The following is an 18214-nucleotide window of genomic DNA, read 5'->3' on the forward strand; positions in this document are numbered from 1 at the left end:
CCGGCCCCTAATTAGGCTGATGAAGCCTGAGAGGGATAAGGCCGACCGGAGACGGCAGTGCGACAGATAGAGAGTTATGGACAGCTGTCCGACACCCGTGTCTGTGTCTCTTTTGGTTTAAGGTTCTCATTAAAATATTATTTATATCGTCAAGCCGGTTCTCGCCGCCTCCTTTCCACTGAATGTGTTGCACTGGTGCCAAAACCCAGGAAGGAGGAGGGATGCGCCGTAGTAGAGTCCTCGCCACTACCATCCACCCCAATGGAGCAGCCGCGGCCATCCGCCGGGGGACGGAGGAGCCCGGCCGCCTGAGAATGGAGGAACGGCCGCCGACCACAAGGGGAGGAGGGGCTCCTAACCGACCGCCTGGAGCAGTCAAGGCCACTGCCAGCTGCTGAAACGCGGAGGGTTCTGAGATCACCGACCGTGAGCGGGGAGGGGTCCCTGGCCGACCGCCTGGAGCAGGAGGACTGCTGCCAGGGGCGGGGGAGACCCCTACCATCCACCGAAAACGCGGCAGGGCATTCCGTCTGCCAGGGGTGGCTTGACTGTCGTCCACCAGTGGCTGAGGACCAGGCTACGGCGTATCGGAGAACCAGCGAGTAATTACATTTTTTTTCTCTCTCTCTCTCTCTCTCGTGATTCCGCACACCCGGACCCTAATTAGGCTGATTAAGCCCGAGAGGGATAAGGCTAACTGGAGACGGCAGTGCGACAGAGAGAGTGTTACGGACAGCTGTCCGACACCTGTGTGTGTTTGTCTTTTTGGTTTAGTTTATTATTAAAATATTATTTATATTATCAAGCCGGTTCTCACATCCTCCTTTCCACTGAACATGTATTCACCAAACTGTTTTGTTCAGGATTCACAGTTTGGTGCCCCCTTCAACTGAACAATTCCTGTCATTGCATTTACAAAATGTAATATTTAAAAGTCTGGTTATCCAACGTTGAAAGTTTCCCCTGAACTTGTATAGCAGAATACAGTGTAACACTGCTGCTGTTGTTTATCTCTTGACTCGGCAGGTGTAAATGCTTCTTGTTTTACAATCTGCCCCTAACTGACTGGCAGTATTAAAATAGTCAGCCATTGACTGATACTAAACATACAGTACTGATTTTTATTTAGCTATCATTTTAATTTATTCTTTATTTAAATGGTCAGCAACTGACTGATACTGAACATACAGTACTGATGTTTATTTAGCTATTTATTGTATTTTTAATTTATTCTTTATTTAAATGGTCAGCAACTGACTGATACTAAACATACAGTACTGATTTAATTTAGTTATAATCTTAATTTATTCCTTATTTAAATGGTCAGCCATTGACTGATACTAAACATACAGTACTGATTTTTATTTAGTTATTTTAATTTATTCTTTATTTAAATGGTCAGCAACTGACTAATACTGAACATACAGTACTGATGTTTTTTAAGCTATTTATTGTATTTTTATTTATTCTTTATTTTCTCAGTGTTCATTTTTGGAATTTGTTGACAATGTATAATAATAATGTCAAATATTTTTTGATAAAAATATTTGTTTAAGAAAGCAGCCTTCTGAGTACATTTGCAGTCATATCGGTGCAAAATCGGTGCACAATCCACATAGAAAAGGGTCCGTTTTCATTCCAGCTCAAAAATGAACTATATCGGCCACCATATCGGCAATCGGTGAATTTTCCCCCTCTAAAATCGGTATCGGTCTCAAAAATCCCATATTGGTCGGGCTCTACTATGTGCTTGGGGTCATTGTTGGAAGGTGAACCTTCAGCCCAGTCTGAGGTCCTGAGCGCTCTGGACCAGGTTTTCATTAAGGATATTGCCCGTTTGCTCAGTTTGGCAGGGCGGCCAGCTCTATGAAGAGTCCTGGTTGTTCCAAACTTCTTCCATTTAAGAATTATTGAGGCCACTGTGTTCTTGGGAACCTTCAATGCAGCCGAAATTTTTTGCAACCTTCCCCAGATCTGTGCCTCAACACAATCCTGTCTCTGAGCTCTGCAGGCAGTTCCTTTGACCTCATGGCTTGGTTTTTGCGCTGACATGGATTTTCAGCTGTGAGACCTTATATAGACAGGTGTGTGCCTTTCTAAATCATGTCCAATCAATTAAATTTGCCACAGGTGGACTCCAAAGTGCAGAAACATCTCGTAGATGAACCAGAGAAATGGGATGCATCTGAGCTAATTTCAAGTCATAGTAAAGGGTCTGAATACTTATGTCAATGTGATTTTTCAGTTATTTTCTTTTTAATATTTAGCTAAATAATCAAAAATCTGATTTTTGCTTTGTCATTATAGGGTATGGAGTGTAGACTGGTGTGAAAAAAATCATTTCAAGCATTTTTGACTACAACATAACAAAATGTGAAAAAATTACAGGGTCTGAATACTTTCTGAATGCACTGTACATGTTAAGACAACCCATATAAGAATTGTTTTTTTTTGTTTTTAAGGCATTTGATGCTAATGAAATACAGATCCTCACTGCATGTTCAGGATTTGTTCTTTTAGTTACTTCAGCGTTTAATGTTGGTGGTCAAAACAGCTTTCTGTGCTTTAGTGCCATCAGTTGTGTTGGTTTCGGTAAACAATATATGATTTGACCCCTTTAAAGGCAAAGAGCTGTGTGCAAAGAGCATGTAAGTATTTCTGCTTTTCTAATGGTTTACCCGTGTGATAACTAGTGGTGGTGATTTACCCGCGCGTGCGCCTCCTGCTGGCTGATGAAACTGTCTGCAGAAAGTCTGAGTTTAGCAATGCGTGTATCCCAGATGTCCTTCACCAGTGTACGAATCTCATCAGCTTTAGGAATGTTATCTGCAGCGCTGCACACAAACAACACTGTTTTAATATTTCAATGCTCAATGCACAAAACATTAAACTTACCAACATCAATAAGGTGGACACCCTAGAAACAAATGTTTGTTTTAATGCTTTTCACCGAAAACTGCATTTCCGGTGATCGGATGGCTATCAGATAGCACTTGACTACATTAAATGACAGGTGTAAATGCACCCAAGACGTATCGTGATCGGATCATGATCGGATCGCTCAAACCACATTGGGAGGTGGTCAGGAATGGATTCTGACCACATTCAAAGAAGTTGTAAAGGCAAATGCATGGATACAAATATGTAAGTAATTACTTATGTGATGATGTTATGCTACAGTCATCTGTTGTTAAAGCACTGTGTTGTGTGTTCTAGCCTTTTTCTGTTAATTCAGCCATCACAATGTGAGGAACACAACAGACACTGCCATCTTGCAATACTGCACCCGAACAATGAACAAAATCCCATGAATTATTCCATTGGACTACACTTGGGATATCTCATCTCTCTCCTGTTTTCTAATAACTGACACTCGCGTAAAACCAGGCTTCACTCGCGCATTGAATACCATTAAATTTGCTTCGGTGACGTGAAATTTAGCTTTGTCAGGGTTTTTCCTTCGACCGACTGTAAAATGATAGAAAGCATTTTAATTATTTACCAGTGTTTTTAAAATTCACTAGAAGACTACAATTCTCAGTTACCACAGCCTCTGATGTAATATCTAAGTAGTGTTTTCCAATTTTTGCAGGTAAATTTGACCAGATCTCTATTCGATCACAGTGGAGACATTTGACTGCAAGGTGTAAATACAGTCCAGCTAAAGAATATCCAGATACTATCCGGATATGAAATGCATGTTAATGCAAGGTGTAAATGCAGGGCCGAAACACTGGGCCGAAAACCGAAAATTATTACTTAATTAGTACACTGAAACCACTTTTTCTGTAACTACACATTTCATTCTATATTACATTAAAAAATGTGTAGTCTATTAAGAAAACATTATTGTTAACTTACTCTACTGGATAATTGTGATAGGATATCACATATTAAATAATACTGTAATTTAATACTACTAATACTAATAATAACAATAAAGTTATATTATACCATAATACAATTTCAGTTTGAATTTCTCAACTTTAAAACCCTCTGGCTTTTATTTTGGCAGAACATTCCAGGAAGAACTTTGAGCTACGATAATAACAGTTTTGCTTCACGAGTCATGCGTGCGCATGCTATGAATGTGTGTCACAAAGAGAGTAGCACTCATTCATTAAAGTGTTGCGCATGCAGATGATATATTTACTTATAAAACTTCCTTTGCGATACATAAAACTATTTTTTGGCTTCAAGAAAAATTTTATTGGTGCCTTTATGTTACTTTAGTGTCATACTGGAACTTGAGAGTAACTGCTATGACACACAATAACACACATTATCAGAGCGCTGGAAAATGCTCTTCATTAATACGCTAATAACCAAGAGAGCGATCACTTCAATTCTGGGAATGTGGACTTTAATGTGCCACATAAACAATGCTTTTTCTCCATGCGAGTGCCTCTGTAACCGGATTTTAAAGTAACAGTTTCTGTTCAAAAATTATTTTTCACTTTCCACAGCTGAAATTTCATCAAGTTTGAGGAGTAAAATTGCATATAGATGAACTCCAAGCTTACAGACATTCACTATAAGCCACCAAATTCCAATTTTGATTTCATGGTGTCTTTCAAATGTTGACATGTCTGACTGAATCAGGTCATAAATTCATCTAAATGTATTGATGCTGTACTTACTGATTGAGTAATAATTTGGTCAGCTCCATGTAATATGGACTTAGAATGGGAGTAAAAGTATCCAGTTTTCTCTCCTGCTCTCGAATCTCCTCCAGTTTGTCTGGAAATGGAAGCATTAGCTGTGTTTAGTGATGTTTCAGGTGTACTGGGACAGATATATGACCATAAAACTCACCAGTGTCCATCCATTCTGGAGGAACTATCCTGCACTTCTGTCTCTGTTTGAGATTGAGCGCCAACCATACAGGAACGTCTACTGGTAGACCCGGATTAAATGGACCCAGATCACCCTGAAAACATGTTCATATAAATCACATATAATGATTTTAATGCAGTTAACAATAAATGAGTGCTCAGTGAGTGTGACTTTAAATTGAATGACTGTTGCTCATAACATTATAACAAATACCCTATGTGGCCCAAAGTATGTCACTCCTCTGGTTCAACTTTTCACTAGATATTGAACATGGCTGCAGGGATTTGCTCGCATTCAGACACAAGAGTATCACTGAGGTCAGGCACTGATGTTGGGCAGTAAGGTCCAGCTTGCATTCACTATTCCAATTCATGTTCAGTGGGGTTCAGGTCTAGGCTTTGTGCAGGCCAGTCAAGATTTTCCACACCAGACTCAGTAAATAATTTCTATATGACCAGTCTGTTTAAGGAAGCATACAGACTGGCTTAATCAATTGTCTGCTAGCTGATGAGCCATGTTTTCCATAAAAAGAAGGAAGGTTATTTATTTTCTTAAACGTAAGAAATATGATATAGTGTTTCTTCAAGAAACACATATTTCCCCGCAGGAAGCTGAAAAATTTGGGAAGATATGGGGTGGTCATGTTTTCTTTAGTGCTGGCTTAAGTAAGAGCAGGGGAGTCATTACATTGATAAGTAAACATCTAAAATTCAAATGTCTCAAACAGGGTGAAGATAAATTAGGAAGAGTCATTATTGTTTTAGCAGAAATTCAGGGGCAAAGGTTGATTTTGGCTAATATTTACGCACCTAACGCTGATGATCAGGGCTTTTTTTATAGATCTTGAAGGGATGATGCAAGCTGCTGGCACCCCTGATGATATAATATTGGGAGGAGACTTTAATCTATTGATGGACTCAGTCCTTAATCATAGTGAAGCAAAAGTATGTAAGCCCCCTAGAGCAACACTGAAACTTCACAGGATGTGTAAAAATCTTGGTCTTACAGATATTTGGAGACTTTTGAACCCATCTGGTAGGGACTATAAAAAAAATGTTCATCAGTACATACGATTTATTCTAGAACAGATTTTTAAAAAATATCTGAGTCCCTCATTTCATCTGTTGTTGATTGTTGATTGGAAACATCTTAGTCTCAGATCACACCCTGGTGAGTTTAGAGGTGTTGCCACATACGGAGAAAAATAAATCATATAGTTGCCGCTTTAATGTATCCCTTTTGCAAAATCCTAATTTCCAACAAATGTTAAAGACTGAAATCAATGTTTATATGGAGACCATCTGGTCCTCAGTATCCTCTGTGGGCATGGCTTGGGAGGCACTTAAGGTGGTTCTTAGGGGTCGGATCATACAGTATGCCTCATTCATCAAAAAATCCAAAGCACGAGAACTCGTGGAGTTGGAAGAGAATATTAAAAGTACAGAGACAGAACTGAAGTGCCAAATGTCATCTGATGGCCTCAGAGAATTGGCCCGATTAAAATACAGATATAATACCATTTTGTCACGGAAGGTGGAGTTTTGCTTATTAATGGCAAGAAAGTCATATTTGAGTCAGGGGACAAAGAAGAGAATCTTTTGGCTAGATATATAAAGCAGAGAGAATCTTTTTCTACCATTCCCTCAGTGAAATCTGCTGATGGTGAAATTTTTACCTCGGCCATTGATATTAATAATGCTTTTAAAGAATTCTATCATGATCTTAATAGTTCCACACCTTTGTCTACTGATGAAGATATTAGAAACTTTGTGGAACCATTAGATCTCCCTAAACTGACGACTGAGCAAAAAAAATTATCTTGATTCTGAGACAACCTCGGAGGAGCTTGACCAGATAATCAAGGCCCTGCCCACAGGCAAGGCTCTGGGGCCAGATGGCTTTGCCGCTACATTTTTTAGATCTTATGCTACAGAACTGGCTCTACTTTTGTTAGAAGTTTATATGGAATCATTAAAGAACGGAAAGCTTCCGCCAACCATGACACAAGCCCAGATCAGTCTGATTCTTAAAAAGCACAAAGATCCAAGCAAGTGTAAGAGTTCCCATCTAATTTCCCTGATCCAGTTAGACGTTAAAATTTTGTCAAAAATTTTGTCTAATCGATTAAGTAAAGTTTTGACACCTCTTATACGTATAGATCAGGTGGTGTTTATTCGGGGCCACAGCTCTTCTGATAACATCAGACGTCTAATTAATTTCATGTGGTCAGTGGTGAAAAGGGGTGTGACGAGATCTCGCAATATTAAAACGTGACGATATTTCTCGTTGAGGTGAAAAGCTGTCTCACGATATCAGCATGATGGAGTGTGAGGGTGAAATTAGCATAGAAGATGCCCCCGCCACTTTTAAACCATTTGTGTGGCAGCATTTTAGGTACCCGGTGGAAAAAATAAATGGTGACAGAGTGACAGACAAGACACGAACAAAGGCTGTGTCTCGTTTGGAAGGCTGCGTCCTCCGGAGGTCGCAATTATCGGCCGCATACATCATCAAGGCTGTCTTGTTTCATTTTTATTTTTATTTTTTGTCTTTCTTGTTCTTATTTTTTATCTATTGTCAATGCCTTTTATGTATATGCACTTACATTTATACAACTGTTAACCTTTTTTTGCATTCCCAATAAAAAAAATAATAATAAAAAAAAAAATTAAAAGGAGGCAGCCTCGATGACGTATGCGGCCGACAAATGTGAGCTCCGGAGGACGCAGCCTTCCAAATGAGACACAGCCAGTATGTAAGCACTGTAAGAAAATAGTGCCATACACCGTGGCTAACACAAGCACTATGCAAAGACACCTACAGAACAACCGCAGCTCTCAACTAAAATCAACCAGGTCTGAAGAGACTCATGTGAAATCATACAGGAGACAAGCCTGTCAGTTGAGTTTGTGGCAAAACCTTTTACAGTGCTTGCATATTGTTCTGTCTTTTACTGCATATGATAATTCATACTCAGAAAGTAGAACTGAAGTGACATTCATTACAAGATGATTAGTTAAAACATTTCAAAATGCACCTGCATTGTTTTGCATTTCAAAATCAAATCAAATCACTTTATTGTCACACAGCCATATACACAAGTGCAATGGTGTGTGAAATTCTTGGGTGCAGTTCCGATCAACATAGCAGTCGTGACAGTGATGAGACATAAACCAATTTACAATAACATCAAATTAACACAACACAATTGAAACATCTGTTATACACATAATTACACTCAACAATATACAAATAATAACATACACTGTACAGTATACAATACGCTGTTTTTTTTTTTTTTTTTTTAACTATATAGATACACATTCAAAAAAAATTACAAATAAAAATATATAAAAAAAAGTATATATATACACTATATTGCCAAAAGTATTCGCTCATCTGCCTTTAGACGCATATGAACTTAAGTGACATCCCATTCTTAATCCATAGCATTTAACATGACATCGGCCCACCCTTTGCAGCTATAACAGCTTCAACTCTTCTGGGAAGGCTTTCCACAAGGTTTAGGAGTGTGTTTATGGGAATTTTTGACCATTCTTCCAGAAGCGCATTTGTGAGGTCAGACACTGATGTTGGACGAGAAGGCCTGGCTCGCAGTCTTCGCTCTAATTCATCCCAAAGGTGCTCTATCGGGTTTTGGTCAGGACTCTGTGCAGGCCAGTCAAGTTATTCCACACCAAACTCGCTCATCCATGTCTTTATGGACCTTGCTTTGTGCACTGGTGCGCAGTCATGTTGGAACAGGAAAGGGCCATCCCCAAACTGTTCCCACAAAGTTGGGAGCATGGAATTGTCCAAAATCTCTTGGTATGCTAAAGCATTCAGAGTTCCTTTCACTGGAACTAAGGGGCCAAGCCCAGCTCCTGAAAAACAGCCCCACACCATAATCCCCCCTCCAACAAACTTCACAGTTGGCACAATGCAGTCAGACAAGTACCGTTCTCCTGGTAACCGCCAAACCCAGACTCGTCCATCAGATTGCCAGATAGAGAAGCGTGATTCGTCACTACAGAGAACACGTTTCCACTGCTCTAGAGTCCAGTGGCGGCGTGCTTTACACCACTGCATCTGACGCTTTGCATTGCACTTGGTGATGTATGGCTTGGATGCAGCTGCTCAGCCATGGAAACCCATTCCATGAAGCTCTCTACGCACTGTTCTTGAGCTAATCTGAAGGCCACATGAACTTTGGAGGTCTGTAGTGATTGACTCTGCAGAAAGTTGGCGACCTCTGCGCACTATGCGCCTCAGCATCTGCTGACCCCGCTCTGTCATTTTACGTGGCCTACCACTTCGTGGCTGAGTTGCTGTCATTCCCAATCGCTTCCACTTTGTTATTATACCACTGACAGTTGACTCTGGAATATTTAGTAGCGAGGAAATTTCACAACTGGACTTGTTGCACAGGTGGCATCCTATCACAGTACCACGCTAGAATTCACTGAGCTCCTGAGAGCGGCCAATTCTTTCACAAATGTTTGTAGAAGCAGTCTGCATGCCTAGGTGCTTCATTTTATACACCTGTGGCCATGGAAGTGATTGGAACATCTGAATTCAATTATTTGGTTGGGTGAGCGAATACTTTTGGCAATATAGTGTATATATATAGAATGTACAGTATTGTACTGTATTGACATTCAGGCTGTCGGTTGATAGTCAGTTGTTAAGAGAGAACATAATATAATAATAATAATATAATTTATGACAGTCCGGTGTGGAATGTAAGATTAAGGGTAATAAAGTGCAGTGCTGATGTATTTTGATCATGGGAGATCAAGAGTTCAGAAGTCTGATTGCTTGGGGGAAGAAGCTATCATGGAGTCGGCTGGTGCGGGTCCTGATGCTGCGATACCGCCTACCTGATGGTAGCAGTGAGAACAGCCCATGGCTCGGGTGGCTGGAGTCTCTGATGATTCTCCGAGCTTTTTTCACACACCGCCTTGTATATATTTCCTGGAGGGAGGGAAGCTCACCTCCAATGATGTGTCTGGCAGTTCGCACCACCCTTTGCAGTGCTTTGCGGTTGTGGGCAGTGCTATTGCCGTACCAGGCGGAGATACAGCCAGTCAGGATGCTCTCCACAGTGCAGATGTAGAACCGTGTGAGGATGTGGTGGTTCATTCCAAACTTCCTCAGCCGTCTCAGGAAGAAGAGGCGCTGATGAGCCTTCTTCACAACGACTTCAGTGTGGATGGACCATGTGAGTTCCTCAGTGATGTGGACACCCAGGAACTTGAAGCTGCTGACTCTCTCCACTGGTGCTCCATTGATGGTGATGGGACTGTGTTCTCTGTCTTTTCTTCTGAAGTCCACCACAAGCTCCTTTGTCTTACTGACGTTGAGGGAGAGGTTGTGCTCCTGACACCAGTGTGTCAGAGTGTGCACCTCCTCTCTGTAGGCTGTTTCATCATTGTCAGTGATCAGACCTACCACCGTCGTGTCATCAGCAAACTTAATGATGGCATTGGAGCTATGTGTTGCCACACAGTCATGTGTGTACAAGGAATACAGTAGTGGGCTGAGAACACAGCCCTGCGGGGCTCCAGTGTTGAGGGTTAGTGATGAGGAGATGTTGCTGCCTATTCTAACCACCTGGCGTCTGCTTGACAGGAAGTCCAGGATCCAGCTGCACAGCGAGCTGTTTAAGCCCAGAGCCCGGAGTTTCTCATCTAGCTTGGAGGGCACTATGGTGTTGAATGCTGAGCTGTAGTCTACAAACAGCATTCTCACATAAGTGTTCTTTTTTCCAGGTGGGAGAGAGCAGTGTGTATTGTAGATGCAATGGCATCATCAGTGGAGCGGTTGTTGCGGTAAGCAAACTGCAGCGGGTCAAGATTGAGTGGCAATACAGAGAAGATGTAATCTCTGATTAGTCTCTCAAAGCATTTGCTGATGATGGGGCTCAGAGCAACAGGACGCCAGTCATTTAAACAAGTTATTTTTGATTGTTTTGGAACAGGCACAATGGTGGATGTTTTAAAGCATGTGGGGACTACAGACAAAGAGAGGGAAAGGTTGAAAATGTCCGTAAAAACACCAGCCAGCTGGTTCGCGCACGCTCTGATGACGCGGCCCGGAATGCCGTCTGGGCCCGCGGCTTTGCGGATATTCACCCGTCAGAAGGATCGGGTTACATCTGCTACAGAGACGGAGAGTGAACTAACCTCTGTAGCTTCGGCCGCGAGAGCTCTCTCCGCGAGGGCGGTGTTATTTCCCTCAAAACGAGCATAAAAAGTATTTAGCTCATCCGGGAGAGAGGCAGCGGTGTTCATGGTGGAGTTTTTAGTCCCTTTAAAGTCCGTGATGTTAATTCCCTGCCACATGCTTCTAGAGTTGGTGGTGTTAAACTGTCCTTCAATCTTACTCCTGTACTGGCGTTTTGCGGTTCTGATAGTTTTTCGGAGGGCATAACTGGCTTGTTTATGCTCCTCCGCGTTCCCGGAATTAAAAGCGGGGGTCCGCACATTAAGTGCCGCGCGAACATCGCTATTGATACATGGTTTCTGATTCGGATAGATCCGTATTGTCCTGGTCGGAATCACTTCCTCTACACACGTTCTGATGAAACACATTACGCTATCAGCGTAAAGCACGATGTCTTCATCAGAGGCGGACCGGAACATCTCCCAGTCCGTGTGATCAAAACAGTCCTGTAGCGTAGAGTCTGATTGGTCTGACCAGCACTGGATCGTTCTGAGGGTGGGTGCTTCCCGTTTCAATTTTTGCCTGTAAGCGGGCAGAAGCAGAATGGAAGAGTGGTCCGATTTGCCAAATGGTGGGTGGGGGAGGGATTTGTAGCCATCCCGGAACGGAGAGTAGCAATGGTCCAAAACCCGGTCCCCTCGTGTGTTGAAACTAATGTGCTGGTGATATTTTGGTGCGACTGATTTGAAACTGGCTTTATTAAAGTCCCCGGTCACAATGAACGCAGCCTCAGGGTGCGCGGTTTCCTGCTCACTTATACTCCCATACAGTTCCTTGAGTGCCTGGTCTGTGTCGGCTTGTGGGGGAATGTACACAGCAGTGATAATGACCGCTGTGAATTCCCTCGGTAGCCAGAATGGTCGACACAGAAGCATAAGAAATTCCAGATCAGGAGAACAGAAAGACTTGATAGAATGTATGTTCCTCTGATCACACCAGGATTTGTTGATCATAAAACATACACCACCTTTAGTTTTACCTGAGAGGTCTTTCGCTCTGTCCGCTCAGTGCACGGAGAACCCCGCGGGTTTAATGGCTGAGTCTAACAGAAACAGACATCAAAGTTTCTGTTAGGCAGATAATGCAGCAGTCCCTTGTCTCTCATTGGAAAGAGATCCGCACTTTCAGCTCGCAGAGCTTATCCAGAGACTGAACATTTGCCAGTAGAATAGTGGGTAGCGGGGGTCGATTTGCGTGGCATCTTACTCTGATGAGAACACCGGCTCTGTTTCCCCTTTTCCTCCTGCGTTTCCGCGGCCGTGCTGCCCAGACAAAGGGCTCCGCTTGCGTGTTTGTAAACAGCGGGTCGGCATTGAGGAATGTGAAGTCCGGTTTTCGGTGTGAGATCGCTGAACCAATGTTCAAAAGTGTTTGTCTGTCGTAGACAATAAGGCAGACAACATCCAAGACAAAAAACATAAGAATTGTGAACAAAACAAACAAAACATTGCTATGTTATGTCGGAGCTCGCAACGCAGCAGCCATACTCGGTGCCATCTTGACTTTCAGTCGAATAAAATACTATTTTTCTAGTCATATACACTACCGGTCAAAAGTTTTGAAACACTTGACTGAAATGTTTCTCATGATCTTAAAAATCTTTTGATCTGAAGGCGTATGCTTAAATGTTTGAAATTAGTTTTGTGGACAAAAATATAATTGTGTCACCATATTAATTTATTTCATTACAAAACTAAAATTTATTTAAAAAATAAAAGAGTTTTTGAAATTGATGACTTGGACCAAATAATAAAGAAAAGCAGCCAATAATTGCCCAGCATAGTTGGGAACTCCTTCAATACTGCATCCCAGGGTGATACCTCAAGAAGTTGAGAAAATGTCAAGAGTACATTTCTGCAAAATCTAGGCAAAGGGTGACTACTTTGAAGATGCTAAAATATAACACAGTTTTGATTTATTTTGGATTTTGTTTAGTCACAACATAATTCCCATAGTTCCATTTATGTTATTCCATAGTTTTAATGACTGTACTATTATTCTAAAATGTGAAGAAAAAAAATATAAAGAATTTAAGTGTTTCAAAACTTTTGACCGGTAGTGTATATGGTGTTAAAATATCGTCTCGTCTCGTCCCAGTATCATGTATCGTCTCATCTCGTGAGCTAAGTGTATCGTCACACCCCTAGTGGTGAATGATCAGACTCCGGTCGCTGCCATCTCACTTGACGCCAAAAAGGCATTTGATATGGTAGAATGGGACTATCTTTTTAAGATTTTGGAAATGTACGGGTTTGGGAATACTTTTATTGAATGGATTAAGTTACTTTATAGACACCCAGTAGCGGCAGTACAAACAAATGGATTAGTTTCAGATTATTTTACACTGGATAGAGGCACCTGGCAAGGTTGCCCTCTTTCCCCATTATTGTTCTGTCTTTCTCTGGAACCGTTATTATGAGTATTATTGCTACTACTTTGAATATTACACTTTTATACAGTGCAAATATTTTTCTGTCATAATGTCTTCAATTTCATGCATCCAGTTAAAGCTCTCATTTCAGCGGGACTTTTATTTTGAAAGACCTTTGAATTTGTTCCTGTTTTTGAAGGGTTCGTTATATCAAGCTTCCCATGACTTGTGAGCTGAAATCTCCAGTGAAAAAGGCAATTTGAGAGTTCACAGCCATTTATACACTTAACACACTGCTCTGCAGATGGATACTACTGGACATACTGCATCAAAATCAAACAGTAGTAGCATGTGTGTGTGTGTGTGTGTGCGCACGTGCGCCTGCGTGCCTGTTTGTGTGAAGGAGATGACAGAGCATAGAGGCGCCTCTCATTCATTCTGTGGCGCACAGCGCATGTGACTGTATATTATTTAATGACATCCTTCTGCTGTTTAATGATCACACTTGGCCATATCGAGACTTTTATTATATTCAAATAGTCTTTGTTTTCATCTCAAAACTCTCACATTACATTACATTTTGCTAATGGAAGCATACTTTAATATGGTACCGAAATGACAAGATAATATCGTACCGCTTTACATTTTTTGGTATCGCAATATTTAGTTAGTACCGGTATACCGCGCAACCCTAGCACACATTATGAGTGGCACACTCATCCGTGCAATGTATGATAAGAATTAATGCTTATTTTTTCACTTTTTGATCACCAATTGACTGTAAATTTCAGAAAAGGATATTAAATATTGAATATGCTGGATTCAGTTGCGTTATGCCTTTCTTAAAGATGTCAAAATGTTCTTCTCCCATAATTAAGATCTTAACTGAATCTAGCTTCTTATTTGCCGATTTACAATTCAGAAAAAGATTGCGGTGCATAAGTTCTTCTTCGCCACTACACAACTTAATCTCTGGCAAGTAAAATCGGAATATTTACTAGCCAGTGGCTAATAACAGACATATTTTAGTCACATAGCATGAAATTGTCGCATATGCAAGTGATTTACTTGCTATGTAGAGGGCTGTATAAAGTTAGGGCTACTAAACATTAGATCACTTTCATTAAAATCACTAATTGTAAACTTATTATAGATCATAGTTTGGATTTGCTCTGACTGAAACCTGGCTTAATCCGGATGAATATATTAGTTTAAATGAAAAAACAGGAAGTGACACACCATATCAAATGCCTTTTTGGCGTCAAGTGACATGACAGCGACCGGAATCCGATCATTCGCCACTGACCACATGACAGACGACATCCGGTGCTTCAGCTGTCTCGGCACTTTTAATATTCCCTTCCAACCACTAGAGATAATGTTAAAGAGGTGTGTGAACTTGCAAAAACGATGTCAGACACTGTAATATGCTCTGGCCCCCTCCCTGCTCGTCGTGGTGACGAGGTTTATAGTAGATTAGTGTCACTGAATGGCTGGATGTCTGAGTGGTGTCCGGAGAATAGCATAGGATTTATAGACAATTGGAAGAGTTTTTGGAGTAGACCTGACCTGCTAAAGAGAGACGGACTTCATCCCTCCAGGGAAGGTGCCGCTCTCCTCTCTAGTAATTTGGCACATAGTCTTAATAGTGATAGTATTTGACTAACTGGGGCCCAGGTCAGGAAGCAGACAAACTGGTTAATCCGAACATCTGCTAGCTGCCTTGAGACGTCACACAGGTCACATACACTACAACATATCACCTAGATATCACATAGAGACTGTGTCTGTTCTCCAAACTACCAAACAAAAACCCCTCACTAAATCATTTAGAAAAATTTTTATTTAGGTAAAACTTGAAAATAACAAAAACGGGGCCTGGGTAGCTCAGCAAGTCGCGAGTTTGAATCCAGGGTGTGCGGAGTGACTCCAGCCAGGTCTCCTAAGCAACCAAATTGGCCCGGTTGCTAGGGAGGGTAGAATCACATGGGGTAACCTCCTCATGGTCACGATTAGCGGTTCTTTCTCTCAATGGGGTGCATGGTAAGTTGTGCGTGGACTGCATAGAGTAGCATGTGCCTCCACATGCGGAGTCTCTGCGGTGTCATGCACAGTGAGCCATGTGATAAGATGTGTGGATTGATGGTCTCAGAAGCGGAGGCAACTGAGACTTGTCCTCCGCCACCTGGATTGAGGTCAGTAACCGCGCCAACATGAGGACCTACTAAGTAGTGGGAATTGGGCATTCCAAGAATGGGAGAAAAGGGGATACAAATAAAAAAATAAAAAAATAACAAAAGCTTTTAAAGATAAACATCATATAAAGGTACAGCTACTAAACATTAGATCTCTTTCAACCAATTTTGTAAATGAAATTATTACAGAACATAGTTTCGATGCGCTGTTTGACTGAAACTTGGATTAAACCAGATGTATATATTAGTTTAAATGAATCTACTCCCCCAGGTTATTGTTATAAACATGAGCCTCATCTGAAGGGTTGAGGAAATGTTGCTGCAATTTACAGTGAAGTTTTTGGTGTTACTCAGAGGACAGGATATAAGTTTAAGTCTTTTGAACTAATAATGCTTAATGTTACACTGTCAGATACAATTACATAATCTCTGTCACCTTTTGCCCTTGCTACAGTATATAGATCACCCAGGCAGTATTCTGATTTCCTTGGTGAATTTGCAAATTTTCTATCAGATCTAGCAGTTACAGTGGATAGAGCTTTAATTGTTGGTGACTAGGGCTGCAACTAATAATTATTTTGATAATCGACTAATCTAACGATTATTAGAATGATTATTCAACTATTCGGGTGATTATTGCAACGATTAATCATTAGCTCTAAACCGGCTATTCACCTTGTGCCCCGACTTAAAAGGTTGTATTAAACGTGCTTGCTAACAATAAAGACCTCTAAATGACATTCACTGAATTAAAGGGAAAAATACTTTTTATTATGTTTAATTCAGTAAAAATTTCACTACAAAAAAATCCTATTGTTATCAAGTGTATTTGACTTTTTTCCATTTAAAATAGTCTAAAAATCCTTAAAACAAGATACATCTACTTGAGAAGTAACATAAGATATTTAGACTTGTTTTAAGAGAATGTATCTTAAATATAAGTGTATTTTGTATATAAGTGTATTTTTTTCACTTGGTTATACTTCTGCGAGTGCAGTAAAGACAAAATACACTTATATTCAAGATCTGTTCTTTAAAAGCAAGCCTAAATATCTTATATGCAGCTTCTCAGGTGAATGCATCTTTTTTTAAAGGATTTTTAGATATTTTAAAATATTTTTATTTTTTATATTATATTCAACATTCTCTGATAAAAAAAAAAAATTATTCTGCAGTATGGCTGCTAAAGTAAATGTATGTTGTTTTAAAGGAGTTTTAGATATTTATATTGGAAAACAAGCTAAAACAAAAACAAATCAAAAACATATTTTTTTGTAGTGTATAATGGGGCGAAGACTACCCTCTCTCACCTTTCTGTTCACTTCAATTCATCTTTAACTCACAAAAAAACAAACTCTCTCTTATTCATAAAGCTGCGTTTTGCCAATTTTCTTCACGATAAGAAATGCACAGTGACAACTTGCCATCGCGTTATAATCTAGCTGCATTAAGCGCGCGCACTCGAGAGATGAGCGTCCCTGCAACAGAGTGTACCTCAGTCGGGTGCAGTTTCAATCTCTCCCCCTTAGATCGGGACACTTCGCGCAACTCATAGAAGAGGCGCTGACCGCACAGAGAAATGCCAGTTTCCTTATTATGTTAGGGGTGTTTCCTTTAAAGACACTCGACATGCAAGTTTTGCTTAAGCTGAGTGTCAGCTCCGGCTTTGCTTATTCCACAACAAGAGTGCTTCTGTATTTACTTATTTTGTATTTTTGCATTATAATTCCCTCATACTTTGCGATCCACATCACCTGAAGCTGTTTGGAAAGTTTAGAGTGCGTCTGGACTGTGAGATGTGTTTTCTTCCTCTCCTCAGTCAGGCGCGAGCTGCAGTGCTGCTCTTGTGTTTCATTAGAGTTTCATATGATCTTATGTTACGTTAAGATCAAACGACTATTCGACAACGAAAATTTTTGTCGACAATTTATTATTGTCGACGTTGTCGATAACGTCGTCTAATCGTTTCAGCCCTATTGGTGACTTCAACATTCACATAGATAATGAAAATTACACATTGGGAATAGCATTTATCGATATTCTCAACTCTGTTGGAGTCAGACAAAATGTGACAGGACCAACTCATCGCCATAATCATAATACAACTATGTTAATTCTGTCATATGGGTTTGGTGTTGATACTATAGAAATTCTTCCGCAGAGCGATGACATCTCAGATCATTACCTCGTCTCTTGTGTGCTGTGATCAGCTAACGTTACTCAATCTACACCACGGTATCACTCAGGTAGAATTATTCTTTCGACCACTAAAGATAGCTTCACTAATAATCTTCCAGATTTATCTCATATACTCAGTAAGCCAAAAAGTCTAGAAGAACTTGATGTAATAACAGAAAATATAAATCTTCTCTGTCACTCTTTATAGTGTCGCCCCCCTTCGATTAAAGAAAATTAAAGAAAAATAACCCGCACCATGGTACAATGATCACACTCATGCTCTCAAGAGAGCAGCTTGGAAGCTTGGAAAATGGAGCGCAAGTGGAAGAATACAAAATTAGAGGTATTTTGCGATGCATGGAAGGATAGTGTCTGTAGCTACAGAAAGACACTAAAAGCTGCCAGTTCA

At 40.6% G+C, this 18214-nt stretch overlaps 1 protein-coding gene across 2 annotated transcripts in view; it reads right to left on the reverse strand.

Annotated features, from left to right (window-relative positions):
- Positions 1-18214, reverse strand: part of LOC127456164 (DNA replication complex GINS protein PSF2-like) — a 41119-nt gene that overhangs the window by 3902 nt on the left and 19003 nt on the right. The window contains exons 2-4 of one of the 2 annotated variants that reach the window (XM_051724511.1): positions 4816-4930; positions 4641-4740; positions 2679-2834 (exon numbers count right to left, since the gene is read on the reverse strand). In XM_051724511.1, coding sequence (XP_051580471.1) covers positions 2690-2834; positions 4641-4740; positions 4816-4930 — 360 coding nt within the window. In that variant the 3' untranslated portion in view covers positions 2679-2689. The remainder of the gene's footprint in view (positions 1-2678; positions 2835-4640; positions 4741-4815; positions 4931-18214) is intronic. The other variant, XM_051724510.1, reaches the window with a different exon arrangement.

This window comes from Myxocyprinus asiaticus, chromosome 18 (genome assembly GCF_019703515.2).
Source record: "Myxocyprinus asiaticus isolate MX2 ecotype Aquarium Trade chromosome 18, UBuf_Myxa_2, whole genome shotgun sequence".
NCBI classification, from domain to species: Eukaryota; Metazoa; Chordata; class Actinopteri; order Cypriniformes; family Catostomidae; genus Myxocyprinus; species Myxocyprinus asiaticus.